This window comes from Phalacrocorax aristotelis, chromosome 7 (genome assembly GCF_949628215.1).
Source record: "Phalacrocorax aristotelis chromosome 7, bGulAri2.1, whole genome shotgun sequence".
In the NCBI taxonomy this organism is placed as follows: domain Eukaryota; kingdom Metazoa; phylum Chordata; class Aves; order Suliformes; family Phalacrocoracidae; genus Phalacrocorax; species Phalacrocorax aristotelis.
Window position 1 is genome coordinate 40,494,050 of NC_134282.1, and position 13,574 is coordinate 40,507,623.

General features: G+C 38.2%; 2 protein-coding genes across 3 annotated transcripts; one reads left to right on the forward strand and one right to left on the reverse strand.

The window, feature by feature from the left end:
- The first annotated feature begins 458 nt into the window (after window positions 1-458).
- On the forward strand, window positions 459-11,753 carry DNAAF4 (dynein axonemal assembly factor 4). Of its 2 annotated transcripts, none has more exons than XM_075100318.1 (9): window positions 459-733; window positions 1,307-1,454; window positions 1,864-1,997; window positions 3,019-3,256; window positions 4,011-4,156; window positions 5,397-5,506; window positions 6,212-6,365; window positions 7,932-8,037; window positions 8,900-9,316. In XM_075100318.1, exons 1-9 carry the CDS (start codon window positions 506-508, stop codon window positions 9,178-9,180), a joined length of 1,545 nt encoding a protein of 514 aa, XP_074956419.1. In that variant the 5' UTR covers window positions 459-505; the 3' UTR covers window positions 9,181-9,316. The 2 variants fall into 2 exon arrangements, with proteins under 2 accessions (XP_074956419.1, XP_074956420.1); XM_075100319.1 differs by lacking the exon at window positions 8,900-9,316 and adding an exon at window positions 9,400-11,753 and having other exon boundaries at window positions 473-733.
- A 47-nt stretch (window positions 11,754-11,800) lies between these two features.
- Window positions 11,801-12,150, reverse strand: PIERCE2 (piercer of microtubule wall 2). Its single transcript, XM_075100953.1, is given in 2 exon segments — window positions 11,801-11,889; window positions 11,892-12,150. Coding segments are annotated over 2 exon segments (348 nt in total).
- Window positions 12,151-13,574: the final 1,424 nt, after the last annotated feature.

The window sequence follows — 13,574 nt, forward strand, 5'->3', positions numbered from 1 at the left end:
AGCAATTTGTCTCTTCATGGAAATGTATTTGGATAATCACAGCTGCATTCCTTCCTACTCTGCTTCGGTGTGAGTGACAAAAACCAGGACAGAGCCTTGTGTTGGCTGCCCCTCGGTCAGTCAGTGGGCCGGTATCTCCAGTGGGGTTTTGTCAGCTGAGCTCGCCAAGCTTTAGGAAGTCGGAGGCACTCGACGTTTGCTTGACTTCTGCGGTGTTTCCGTGAGCCCCAGGGACGGTTTTTGTGTTTTAAGCTGCGTGCAGGGCTTGCAGAAAGAGTGCTTCGCGTGGGCGGCCTGCCCTGCTCCACCGCCCCGCGTTCCTCGGCAGGAGCGCGGAAGGGAAGCCGCAGAGGCCCCGGGGACGCCCCTCCGGGGCGGTGGTGTCGGGGGAGGACTCGCGGTAGGCTAGGCCCGGCCCGCGGTAGGCTAGGCCCGGCCCGCGGTAGGCCCGGCCGCCCCTGGGGACCACAACTCCCAGCGTGCCCCGCGCGGGGCGCCATTGGCGATGGCCGGGGGTTGGGTCTGCCACTGCCTTCCGGGGGCAGCGCGGAGGGGACCGGAAGTGTTGGAGAGCACCGGAAGCCCTTCGGCCCCTAGCAACGAGCGCGCCATGCCGGTGTGGCTGCGGGAGTACATCTGGCGGCAGTCAGCCGCCGCTGTCTACCTCTCCTTGCCGTTGAGCGGCGTTCGGGCCACCGCCGCCAACATCTTCTGCACTGACCAGTACTTGAAGGTGGGCCGGTCGCGCCCTCGCTTGTCTGACAGTCGTGCAGCGTCGCCGCCTTGAAATGCACTGCACTCCCACTGCCTAGGGCCTGGCCTTACTTTGTAGCGCTGTTAAAAAGCACACGCTTGATGTACCACCGCAGCGCTGTCAAGTTTACAATCTTTTATTGTATTTAACCTGTAATCCCCCTTTGTATGCTGCAGGCTGTTAAATACCAGTTCCCCCTAGAGATAATGGCTTTGCCACTTTTCATTCTTCTCTGATCTTGCTACTCAGTAGGTGCCAGCTGCCTTTTCTCTCACAAATGGCCTGAATTATGCAAAACTGCTTATACCGGGAGTAATAATAATTCTAAATTTGAGGTCCACGGCTTCTGTTGCAGTGCTGAAGAACCAACTTTTTCAACCTCTTTTATCTGATCTAATAAAACATTTAACCTCCATACTGGATACCAGGCAAATTAGTTTTGTCAATAACGTGTTTCTTGAGGTTTACTGTATGCTTCTACTGAGTATGTTGAATATGTGAGATTTAATTAAAAATTGTAAATATTAGTAGATATGAATTATATTTTTATAGGTTAGCATCCCTCCCTTCTTATTTGAAGCCATTTTGTATGCTCCTATTGATGACACAAATAGCACAGCAAAGATTGGAAATGGAATAATTTTCTTCACTTTGTATAAAAAAGAGGTGGCCATGTGGGATTCCCTAACTCTAGAAAATGGTAAGTTATTTTCTGTGAAAAGTGGATAGCATGTAAGAAAACCAAACTATGCCAGAATTTTAGAGACTATAATAAGCAATGTGAAACTTCTGCTGCTAGATATCAACTAAGTTAAACCTTGTTGTTCATTGTTAAAAATACAAAGTATAGGAAAACGGACAAAGGACATCATCTGGCTCTAGTGCATGCAAGACAAAACAATGTTTCATGTAAAACATATTTTGTGTGTAAGCAAATCTTAGTTTTTCATTTTTAGAGCTGGGCTTGATAGAGACTGCTTTGTGGAATATGAACCATGTTGTGTCTTCCCAGACCAAGTAGCAAAAGGAATCCTGGTTTTATAAATATGGTACATAACAGTAAAACTTCAGGCCTAAATTACTAAAATAGTTTTTATTTGTTTTTTAAGCTAGCAAGGAGAAACTGCAATACCTAAGAGAGAATGCTGTTTTAAAAGCCCATGAAAATGCAAAAGAGGAGACAGACGCAAAAAAAGTTACAAAACAGAAACACAAAAAACATGCTTTGGAGGCCACAATGAAGGTAAGCTTAAAAGGAACTCTACAAGACACACATGTAAACAGTTACCAACTAATCTGGCAGTTGTTTGGTTAAATAAACATTAAAATGTATGAAAAGGTCTCATTTTTATTATAGTGATGGTGAACCTTGTTATTTCTTTGTACTTAAAAATACAACTATTATCAAATATTAAAATGATACAGAAAAAAAACTTAGAAGTTGCCATTTTCCATTTGTAATGCAAATGAAAAAAATTGGTGAGGTGCTCAGGTTTTTGTCAATTGAAAGGAGACTACAGTAATGTGGCAAAACTGTAATCTTTTGTGGCCTCTGCATCAGCACAAGTGTTTAGTCATTTAGCACTGTCAAAAATACTGATTTAAAAAAAATCTCATTTATTCATTGTTACTTTTTTATATCAGACTTGCTGTTCATTGCATTTTGTGTGTGTGCATCTGTCGTTCTGTGTTTTATGTGTATTTTAAGCTGTGTTCTTCAACATTTTTATGTATATAAAAAGTCTGGTCACCTCATTTGTTTTTAAAAGGATTTTTTTAAAGTATACAACAAAATTTTAAGATAGTGTATGCAATTTGGACCAACATGAACTGAAGTTAGTGACTTTCTCAGTAGCAATGTTGTACCTATTCTGCCTATGTAATGATCTCAAAAAGAAGAGGAGAAATAAGAAATAATGTATTAAAATGAAGCCATATACTTTACACTTCTGTATAATCCAGAGACTTATGTTGGAATATGGCTAGGATTTTCATTGTTTAAAAGTAAAACTTACTTCTGGATGTTTCTGATCATACCTTAGTATTGGTAGTAAAATAGTTAAAATATATTACTTTTAAAAGCTAATCAGAAATCTTTACTCTCCCAGTAATTTTTAAGCATCTTTCATAACTCTGCTTGTACTATCAGAGATAATGATGACACTATGCTTGGGATATGAAACTGGGAAAATAATGGTAACTTTTAATAAATCATCTTACTATTATCAGATGTTACATATCTCATAAGTTTATCATTCAAACAGCTAGAAGAAGCAGAAAGAAGAAGAATTGAAGATCTGAAACAAAAGGAGCGGCGGAAGGTCACTGAGGAGTTGCAGTTATGGAAAAAGCAGCAAAAAGATGCTGAGAAACAAAACAGAGTACAAAAAGAAGGGGAACTACATCAAGTAGAGCAATTAAAGGAGGAGGAAAAGGGAAAAATGGACAAAACTAGGATTCCTAATGAAGGAACTTCTAAGACCAGACTCAAACCTACTAAAGGTTGTATTATTTGAAGTGCATTTTATCATTCTTTACAGTGTGGGTATAACTTTACTCCTAGATATTTCTAATTCATCATTTATCTCTGTCTCTACCATACTGAACTAATTCTTTCAGTTTGCAGCTATTTCAGTGTCTCTATGTTCAGGCTATTTTTTGAGCTAAAGCATATGAGTTCTTAGCTCTTGTTTAAGTCTTTGGAAATACAAAGGCAGGTTTTGTTCTAAGCTTTAAAAAAGTAAAACAGAAAGCTTTTCTGACAGTGTAATGCAGACTTTCTGAGGGTGGAGTTCATGTAACCTTAAGTTACCTAACTGCTGGTTTTCATAGAAATAGGCAGTCTCCTTTCACTCTCTCTATCCCATGTCTTGGCCTCACAGACAGCCAATGCAGGTAACTAAACCAACAGAAAATATTTCATTTTTGTTTTGTTTGTGTGTTTGTTTTGGTAAGGTTAGTTTTAGCTCTTGCAATTGCCCTGTCAGAGAAGTATATAAGGGACAGAGATAGTGGTGTAAGAGGAGTTTAAGTTCATTTGTGACAGATAATGGAGCTAGATGGCAAGATACATGAAGAACAAACATTTATGAACCTTCCCTTCAAAAGAACAAGTCTAAACCTTTCTTAAGCTATTAGAGGTTTAGTTCTAATGTGCAGAATTTTTAAATTAGGTGTACTTTGGACTTTGGTAGAAGACCAGAAAAGGTCCCGTTTGCTTAATTTTTCATTTCCAGTGCTCCAATTCTCTTCATAGGTCATGGTTCCTGTAGTATGTTTTCAGAAAACCTAAAGGAAGAACAGTTACCAGCTCCTCGATCTGCTGCTACAATTAAAATCAACTTTACATCACGAGTTTTTCCCACAGCTCTGCGAGAATCTCATGTCGCAGAAGAGGAGGAGGTAAGGATTGCTCTCCGTTTTAGTATGGTGCTTCTCCTGTCTTCCAAGGTGTTCAATTATTTACCATTTATTCAGGAAGTTGACAAAAATGTTACCTGTTCCAAGGAATGTTACCTGTGCAATATTCTTATCTTCCAAGGAAGGCAGTCTTACTGTTGTGGTTTAGCCCAGTCAGCAACTAAACACCACACAGCCACTCGCTCACTCCCCTCACCCCTGTTAAATAGGACAGAGAATTGGAAGGGCTGAAGTAAGAAAACTCATGGGTTGAGATAAGAACAGTTTAATAATTAAAGTAAAAAAGTAATAACAACAATAGTAATATAATGAAAAAGAAAATGATGAGAGAGATATATATGAAACATCGGGAGGAAGGAAAAAACCCAAACAACAAATGATGCAACCACTCACCACCTGCCGACTGATGCCACCAGTCCCTGAGTCGTGATAACTGCCCCCCCTGCCAGCTCTCCCCAGTTAACACACTGGGCATGACATCATATGATATGGAATATCCCTTTGGCCAGTTTGAATCGCTCTCTTAGCTGTGCCACCTCCCCTCCCAGCTTCTTGTGCACCCGGCAGAGCATGGGAAGCTGGGAAAGTCCTTGACTAGCATAAGTACTACCAGCAACAATGAAAACATCGGTGTGTTATCAACATTGTTTTCATACTAAGTCCAAAGCACAGCACTATGCCAGCTACAGTGAAGAAAATTAATTATATCCCAGCTAAAACCATGACACTTAGATTTAAAGAAACACTTTAATATAAAAATTATTTTCACCAAACATGATTGTGCAGATTAATAAATAGCATGTTCCTTCTTTTGGGAGGAAAAAGGCAGCAATATTAATTGAATTCCTTGAAATACAAAATCTGAAATGTCTTTACTCTTATATTTAAGATTCTTTAAGTTCTGCCTTCCTAAAAAGAAGGTCACAGTTAGCCCTTTTGAGCTCTATTGAATGAACACAAAGAGTCATTTTGGAAGTTCCAAAACAAACAAGCAAACAAAAATGTATTAGTGATGCAGTAACCTTACTTCTCACATAGTAATAAAATATTTAGGGAAACTTGGAAGTGTTTCATACCTGACATTACTAAGTATTTCTCTCTGTCCAAAATATGTGGCAAATAGAATTCTTTTGATAGCATTGAGTGAATAGATGAAAGCAAAATCCTTTTTTGGATTAGAATTTGCCTTCAGAAATAATACTTGCACATTGTATATTTACAGTGGCTACGTAAACAAGCAGAAGCTCGAAGAACAGTAAGTGCTGATTTGTCTGAGCTGGACGATTTAAAAGAAGAGGAGAAGAATGCAGACTGGTTAAAGGACAAAGGAAAGTAAGTTAGATTCCATTTGAACATGTATTTAAAGTGAAATATTAGTTATATAGTGTGTGTCTATTGTTTAGTTTTGATATTTTCTATTTATCCTAGGCACAGATGGTGAATGTCTACATAGTAGCGAATTTATTGACAGCTTATGGGGTTTGAATCTGATAAAGTAACAAGATGCAATTCCTGAAGCTCATGATGATCAAAATCATTGTGGACACATAATGTGTATTTTTCTGTGAGGACAGTGAAGTCAGTGCAATATTATACCTTGGTGGATTTCCTTTCATTTGTACTTTTTATTGAGAGGTTAAACATCTGTCTAAAACAAACTCCTGGAATTAGATAAAAATATTGGAATGTTTTATAGCTCTGTGTTATGCAGAACTGTTTGATTAGGCAATCATAATCAGATACATAGCATTCAGAATTAATCCTGTGTCTGCATAGATGTGTCCACCTCTTGCTGTTCGTCATTGCTTTTAAGCAGTGACTAATTTTGTTATGTGTCTATATGCTATATTGTCAGCATCAAGTTTGACTGAACTTCACCTATGTTGTTCTCAGGAAAGGCTGTAAATGGCCATTTCCAAGGAAAAGCTGCTAAAACTTCAGATTTTTGAAAGCAGATTGTTAACAATAAGTAGGTATTTATTTTGTGATGTATCACCTTGTTTAAAGTGCATGTTTCACCTTTTGTTTTATACTTAGCAAAATGTTTGCAACGGGAAACTATCTTGCAGCTGTAAATGCATATAACTTCGCAGTGCGACTAAATAATAAGCTTCCCCTACTGTACCTGAATCGTGCTGCTTGCCACCTGAAACTGAGTAATTTACATAAAGCTATTGAAGATTCCTCTAAGGTATAAATATATAGGTTCTCAGACTGCCATCTTATACATGACTGTGATCTATTACTGTGATGCTTCTTTTTCAAGTAGACCTGTAAATACTTATTAGTGTGATTCAAAATGGATATAATGAAGCCATGGTGAAATATTACAATTTGATAGTGGTTGATTAATGAACTTTCAGAAATTTAAAACAAAGCAACAACAAAGAAAAATCCTGAAACCGTACTTCCACATGTTTGGGCTGAATGGCCATGTGTTGACTCAGTACATGTTTATTTACAGGTAAAATATTGTAGCAACATATACACTTGAAAAAAGGGACAACTTTGAGCAGAAAAAAGAAGATACCTGTCATGGTTTTAGCTGGGATAGTGTTAATTTTCTTCACTGCAGCTGGCATAGTGCTGTGCTTTGGACTTAGTATGAAAACAATGTTGATAACACACCGATATTTTCATTGTTGCTGGTGGTGCTTGTACTAGTCAAGGACTTTTCCAGCTTCCCATGCTCTGCTGGGTCCACAAGAAGCCGGGAGAGGAGGTGGCACAGCTAAGAGAGCGATTCAAACTAGCCAAAGGGATATTCCATATCATATAACGTCATGCCCAGTATGTTAACTGGGGAGAGCTGGCAGGGGGAGGGAGGCGGCAATCGCAGCTTCAGGACGGGCAGCAGTGGTCGGCAGGTGGTGAGCAGTTGTATCGTTTGTGTTTCTGTTTTTTTCCCTTTTTCCCTTTTCCTTTTTATTATATTATAATTATTATTATTATTATTATCATAATAATTATTACTATAGTTATTATTTTATTGTAATTATTAAACTGTTCTTCTCTCAACCCACAAGTTTGGTTTTTTTGGTGCTTTTGCTCTTCCGATTCTCTCCCCCGTCCCACAGGGGTGGGGGGAGTAAGCGAGCGGCTGCGTGGTGTTTAGTTGCCGACTGAGGCTGAACCACGACAATACCTTTGGTATTATGTTGTGGTTTTCTTCTTTTGGCGGGAAGAAAAAAAAAGGTGGTGGTGATGAGGAGGATACATCAAAAAAACCCGCAACAAACAAGACATTTTTAAAGAAGGGCTGTATCATCTCGATGTTTTAGCAGCCATTATTTGCGCAATGGAAGAGGAGTGATATCAAATGACACCTGAATAATTTGAAGACAGTTGTCCCAGAGTTGTTATTTTTTGAACTAATAATTACTTGAGGCTTGAAACTTCTTTTTTCTGCTTTAACACATGTGCTTTTTTTTTAATAGTATGGTATGTAATATTATGTATGAAAATAGAAGACATTATTTAAATGTAATAAACATTTAACACGCTATTTGTCAGTTTTTAGCCATGGCAATGAAACTGTATTTAGCAAACTGTAGGGTGACAGATACAAATCTTAATGACTAGATTCACAAGTAATATAGTTAAATTTGAATAGTTATTTTCTATTTCTATTTGAATAGTTATTTTGTTACCACATAATAATAGTAATTAGGTGGGAGAAGTGTGTTGAAGTGAGGAAAAAAATCCCCAAATGATGGAAAATCTACTTATAAATATTTTCCGTGTTTTAATTTTAAAGGCACTAGAACTGCTGACACCACCTGTTCCTGATAACGAGAATGCTCGAGTAAAAGCATATGTGAGACGTGGCACAGCGTTTTGTCAGCTGGAATTATATACTGAAGGTGAGACCTTGATTTTGTGAAAACATGCACATGGATTTATAGTGACATGCAAGTACTTCTGTTTAGCTCAGTGAGGCTGCCCACACCTATATTTTTTCAGGAGGGACTTTAAAGGAGGCCTATACAATCTATGTCGCTTTTTGTTATGAACCTTTATACCACATTCCTTACATTTGGTATATTTTTTTTTTAATTTACTGGATAATTGCAATTGCACTTGAAAAATCTTTATGAGTTTTAAGCAAATTGATTGTACTCCTAATTTAAGGAGTACAAATCAGTTTCTCCTTTGAGGAAAAGGCTTTAGTGAGTTGTGTATCCTCTGTTTGGTCTATTGGGTAATGTGTCTTTCTGTGCGTAATGACCATAGCAGCTTGGTGGCCATGGAAGGTATTAGCGAGTAACAAATGAGATGTCAGAGATGAGGTATTTGCATTGGGAAGCATTCAAATGTAGGATGCAAATTGACATGAAACTAGGTTGCACTAGTTTTGCTGTTCATGAAGCAGATGTTTTATTGGTTTTGAGATTATAGTTACAGTATTTTCAACTATAGGACAAATGAACTTAAAATAACCTGAAATAGTTCTAAAATATTTGCTTGAGAAGCGCTTAGTAACATATCTTTGTACAATGCTGTAGGAAACCCATATTGATAAGCAAAATGTTTCATCAAGTACGTGTGATTTTTGTGAAAATATCTGAATTAAGTGTCCCTATGGAGTTGTCTAAGAGAATCAGTTTAGCTTTGTAAGGCAAATTTACAAGTGGAAGTCGATAATAGAAAGTCAAGAATATTCAAAATGTTGATACTAATTTTTTCACATTGGTTACCTTTTTCTACCTTGTCATTTCCTTACAGCTTCATTTGCATGTGGAAACCTTACAAAAAAGAGAATTAAACAAGATTTTATTTTACTTGCTGACTCATGGTTTGCTTTTTTGTCCCCAAGCTCCAGTATTCACAGTTCATGTCTCTCTTCATTTGTTTGTTTTTGTTTTCATGCTCTTTCATTCAATTTTCCTCTCTTCAGCAGAACACTTTTGAACACTCCCCTCATGCACATGCGCAAGTATGTGTATTTATGTGAACAAAGAGGCTCTGTTTTCATGTTTCAATACCTAAAAATGTTTATGTGGTAGAGTGTTTCCACTAAAATGTTTTGTAAAATAATATAAACAAAATATAAATTTATTTACTGACAAAAGTTAAATATAATGTTCTGATTCCGTCTTGCTCAATAGCAAAACTCAAGATGAATACTTTATGCATATGACTAGGGAGCTGTTATTTCCAGTGAGTTGCTAAAGAGGATGCTCTTGCATTACTAATTGACATTCTTATTAATGTATCTATATTAGGTCTCCAGGATTATGAAGCAGCTCTCAAGATTGATCCTAAAAATAAAACTATAGAAAAAGATGCTGAGAAGATTCGACACCTGGTGCAAGGAACAATGCAAGATTCTTAACAAAAAAAAAAAGGAACTTTTTCAGAACTTCTTCAGAGGGATGTGTTTTGAGGGCATCAGCAGGAATCTTAGTTCTCTTCAATATATTATTAACCAGACATTTTTCTGTTTCACTCAGAACATCTATGGAATTGCTAAAAGATTGGATATATGAATTATTATTTTTTGATAGTATTACAACAAATATGATTAGATATATTTTTATATCATTTTGATACAAGTTGTGATTTTTGCTTTCTGTGAAATATTGGTGGCCTGAATGTTAAAACATGCTTTTGGTACTTGATTTAAAGTTACTCCTAACTAAATGAAATATTTGTCTGGAAGTATCTACTGAATCTAGAAGATGGGTTTTTAAACAACTTCAGTAGCTCCATATGGTCAACATCTGTTAACTTCTTATCTTTCTGTTCTCCATCAAAGCTGAAATGGTTGTGTTACATGGTTATGGTTATGTGCTTTCCTCTTTTCTTATTCTTCATAGTGTTTGGCACATCTGAAACTAAGACAGTGAATTTAGATACTCTGTCAGGCATCTTTTTTGGAAAACCTCCACCTGGATGCACAGAGGCAGATTTTATGTCATGTAGAACACTCTTTTTACGCTCTTTTTACACTCTTTTTAACATTACATGTGTACATTGAATATTTTCAGACTATTTTGAAATATTTGTTTGGGCTGAACAAACAAGGTAATTGGAAAAATTATAAACCTGTAGTGTGGTATTGTAGTGTAGTGGTAAATTAATCCTGTGATAAATCGTCCTATCAATGAATATGACTTACTTCCTCCATCCTACTACAATTAGTAACTTACAGTGTAGCTGTAAAACATATTCTAAATCAGAAACATTGTTATTTATGTGAGAATACGTGTATTTCTTGAGCTGGTATTTTAATTTGTACTCTGTTGACATTGGCCAGTGTCTCAGGAATATTGGTGTGATTAAAGATTCTCAAAAAAGGGACCATCCTGGTGAGGTTACAAGTGTTGTAAAATTACATGAAGCGTGACGCTGTGCTTTGAAGTCCTGCACCTGTTGTTTTAGGTAGTGGAAGAATGTAATATAGAATTGTATTGTGTTTATATATATTTATGTTAGCATTTGTATTACTGTGGCAACCTGAAACACTGGACTTGAAGTGGTTCTGTTCTGTTAGGCATTCTACCCAAATTGTGACCATTCAGTAGCAGTTTTAGCAGACTTCTGTATTTTCCACATCAGTCAGTTTCCTGAATACCATTTATGACTGATTTCTGCCTTTAGAACAAAATATTTATTATGCAGATATATGTTACTCTGTGTGAATTTTATACTCTTGGAACAGGGAGAAGGTGGCAGATGTTGCTTCCAGTTGCTTTACTTAGAGCCTTGAGAGCAGTGCTGAGGCAAGTCAGAAATGTCCAGGGTAGCTGCTGTTCCTTCTTTCCTACAGAAGGAAGGGGGTGAGAACACTTTACTTATAGCAGTTGGAAGGAGGGCAGTGGAGGAGTTTTAGTGCCTCAGTTGAGTGTAATGGCCAAAATATGGCTGTGTTCTGAGGGAAGTGGGGGCTAAGGAAGAGAGACACTGGCAGTGGGAAAAAAAAATGCCAAGGAGCAGACACTGGTTCAAAGTTCTTCATTTTCTTTTTAGTTACAGAGCCTATCAGAACAACCAGTATACACCTGTACAGGCTATTTGTATTGCAGTGATCTGTTACAGCTGCTCAAGGCTATTTTTGATGTAGACAGGCACCTTTTTCTACTGCTATGAAATAGAAATAGTGCCCTCTTTAAAAGTTAGGGAAGCAAATGTGCTTGGTGGCATAAACAATATCTGCCTGTTTCATCTGATTGTATTGGGAGCCAAATGGACATTAAACTTCTGACTTCAATACCTGAGCTGACGGTGTATACACCAGGTCAAAATCACATGCATTACATTGGTATTAGTGTCCTGAGATGTAGGAACATTGAAACTGACTTTCAAGTTTTAAAAACAGAAAATGCTTTCATTAAAGCAAATAAACCTTCAGGTCATCGTCTCTTGCACTTAACACTTTCTGTAAAATTAGCGTTCCACATTTACGATACCAGTTTAGAAAGTTTTATTTTTATGGGTTTAGGTCTGATTGAGAGAAGTGTATCATCAAATGGGCTATGTCCTTTTTGATACATCTTACCCAACCCAGCAAAACCAAAATAAGATATTGACAGTTATTCCCAGCATGACTGAAATAAATCAGATTTGTTTTCTTAAAGCTAAATGTCTAGTCTAAGTCTATGACAAAAAGATGGAGATGCATTTTTACAGAGTATGCTGTAAATTGGGATAGTCATCCACTCTACTTCTGTCAGTGGTGCTGTTTATATAACTATCTTGAAATGACCCACAAGTAAGTGTTTTGGAAAGGTTTGATCCACTGGATGATAACTACAGGGTACCAGCTGTGAGACAGGTGGTATAGCACTGTGTTCACCTGAAGTTGTTTTTAACAGCAGAACCTGAGGCTTTGCCAAAGAACTATTGGTCATGAGTATTTTGGGATCTGGCATACAGCAGAACACCAGATTGCCAGGATTTGCACAGAGAGACAGATGAGGAGATTGTTTTTGCTTGATGTTCAGACTTGATGGCAGTTTCTTGGCAGAATTCATCTTTCCTTACTAAGGAGACAGGTTTTAATTCAGTCTTTCAAATAACAGGGCAAAGTATTTCAAATTTGTTAAATGTTTGTGGTCAAAGCAAATGTTGCTCAAGATGTGTATTGAAATATGTGCATGGTGGAGAGTGAGGAACTTAACACTGCTGACTTTTGACCTTATTTAGTAAACTGTGGACAGTGATAAATGGACTCATGCTGACTCTGAAGTGTAGTAAAAAATGGAATTTGTGTCAATTTCTGCATGAGGGATCTTGAGCATAGAAAATAGTATGTGTCACAGAAATAATTAGTATGGACAATAAAAATATGAATGAGAATAAGAATATAGTGAAGCTTTATGGATAGTTTGTTTTGGTTTTGACTTTTCCTTTTCTGTAGAAATATGTATGCTAAAATAGAGCCCTAATCAAACCTGTAAATGACTGTACTTCCTCACTCATGTTCACATACATGCATTTTTTTTCTCTGCAGGGAGCAAATTAACAGATACTTCTTAGTATGTTAATGGAAAGCACTCTATGAACATAGATGTTGATGAGCATGCAGTTAAACTGCACTGAAGAAGGTACCTCCCGTAGTTCTGCTGAGCAAGCCACTCAAAAACATGCTGTTCTTCAGAGGTGCAATGAAATATTTTTTTCTTTGTTTCTCAATCATGTAAGTGAGGAAAGAAACATTTACGTTGCTAGCTTAGGTAAAACTCAGGTAAGAAACTCTGACTTTTCCTTTACTTTGTGTATCAGTGAGGCCTGGTTTTGTCTCCTGTTTATTCTTTGCACCAGTGTTAGAGCACTGCTGAGGCCTAAATCTCTGGGCTTTAAGATCTACTCTGCTTGTGCTGTGCACATTGATGAGATGTGGTCCAGGTGTGTGGTGGGTGTAGGATCTGCCATACCCCTGTCACGAGTGGCTCTCAGAGAAGGACAGCTTTTCCTGAAGCAGCATGGCTGCAGAAGCCTGGTTCCAAGTCTGTGCTCCTGCGAGATGTTCCAGATGGGTTAATTCACAGTCAACACAGTTTTTCCATCTGTCCAAGACTAGGACTAGAAACACTTGATCCTTCATTTACTGCACTTTTGATTTGATTGGGGGTGGGTGTGCTCTTTGGTGTTTTTTTTTTTCTGCTTTTTTTCGTTCCCTTAGTACAATCGTTATTCGCATGTAATGGAGCGCGTCCCTTCAGAGCCGCTTGTCCCTTTGCCTGGTTATCCTGCCATGACACCTGAGGAACAGCTCCCCCACCAGGGACAAGCGCCGTTCCCGGGCAGTCCGCAGGCCCTCCCGAGCCTCCTCGGCATGGAGTTCCCGCCCGGCTCTGCCAGGCCCCGGCCCTGCCCGCCGCCGCTGTCCGGCAGCTCCGCGGCGCGGCGTTGCCATAGCAGCGGCACCGCGCCGGGCGGGGCGGGGCAGTGGCCC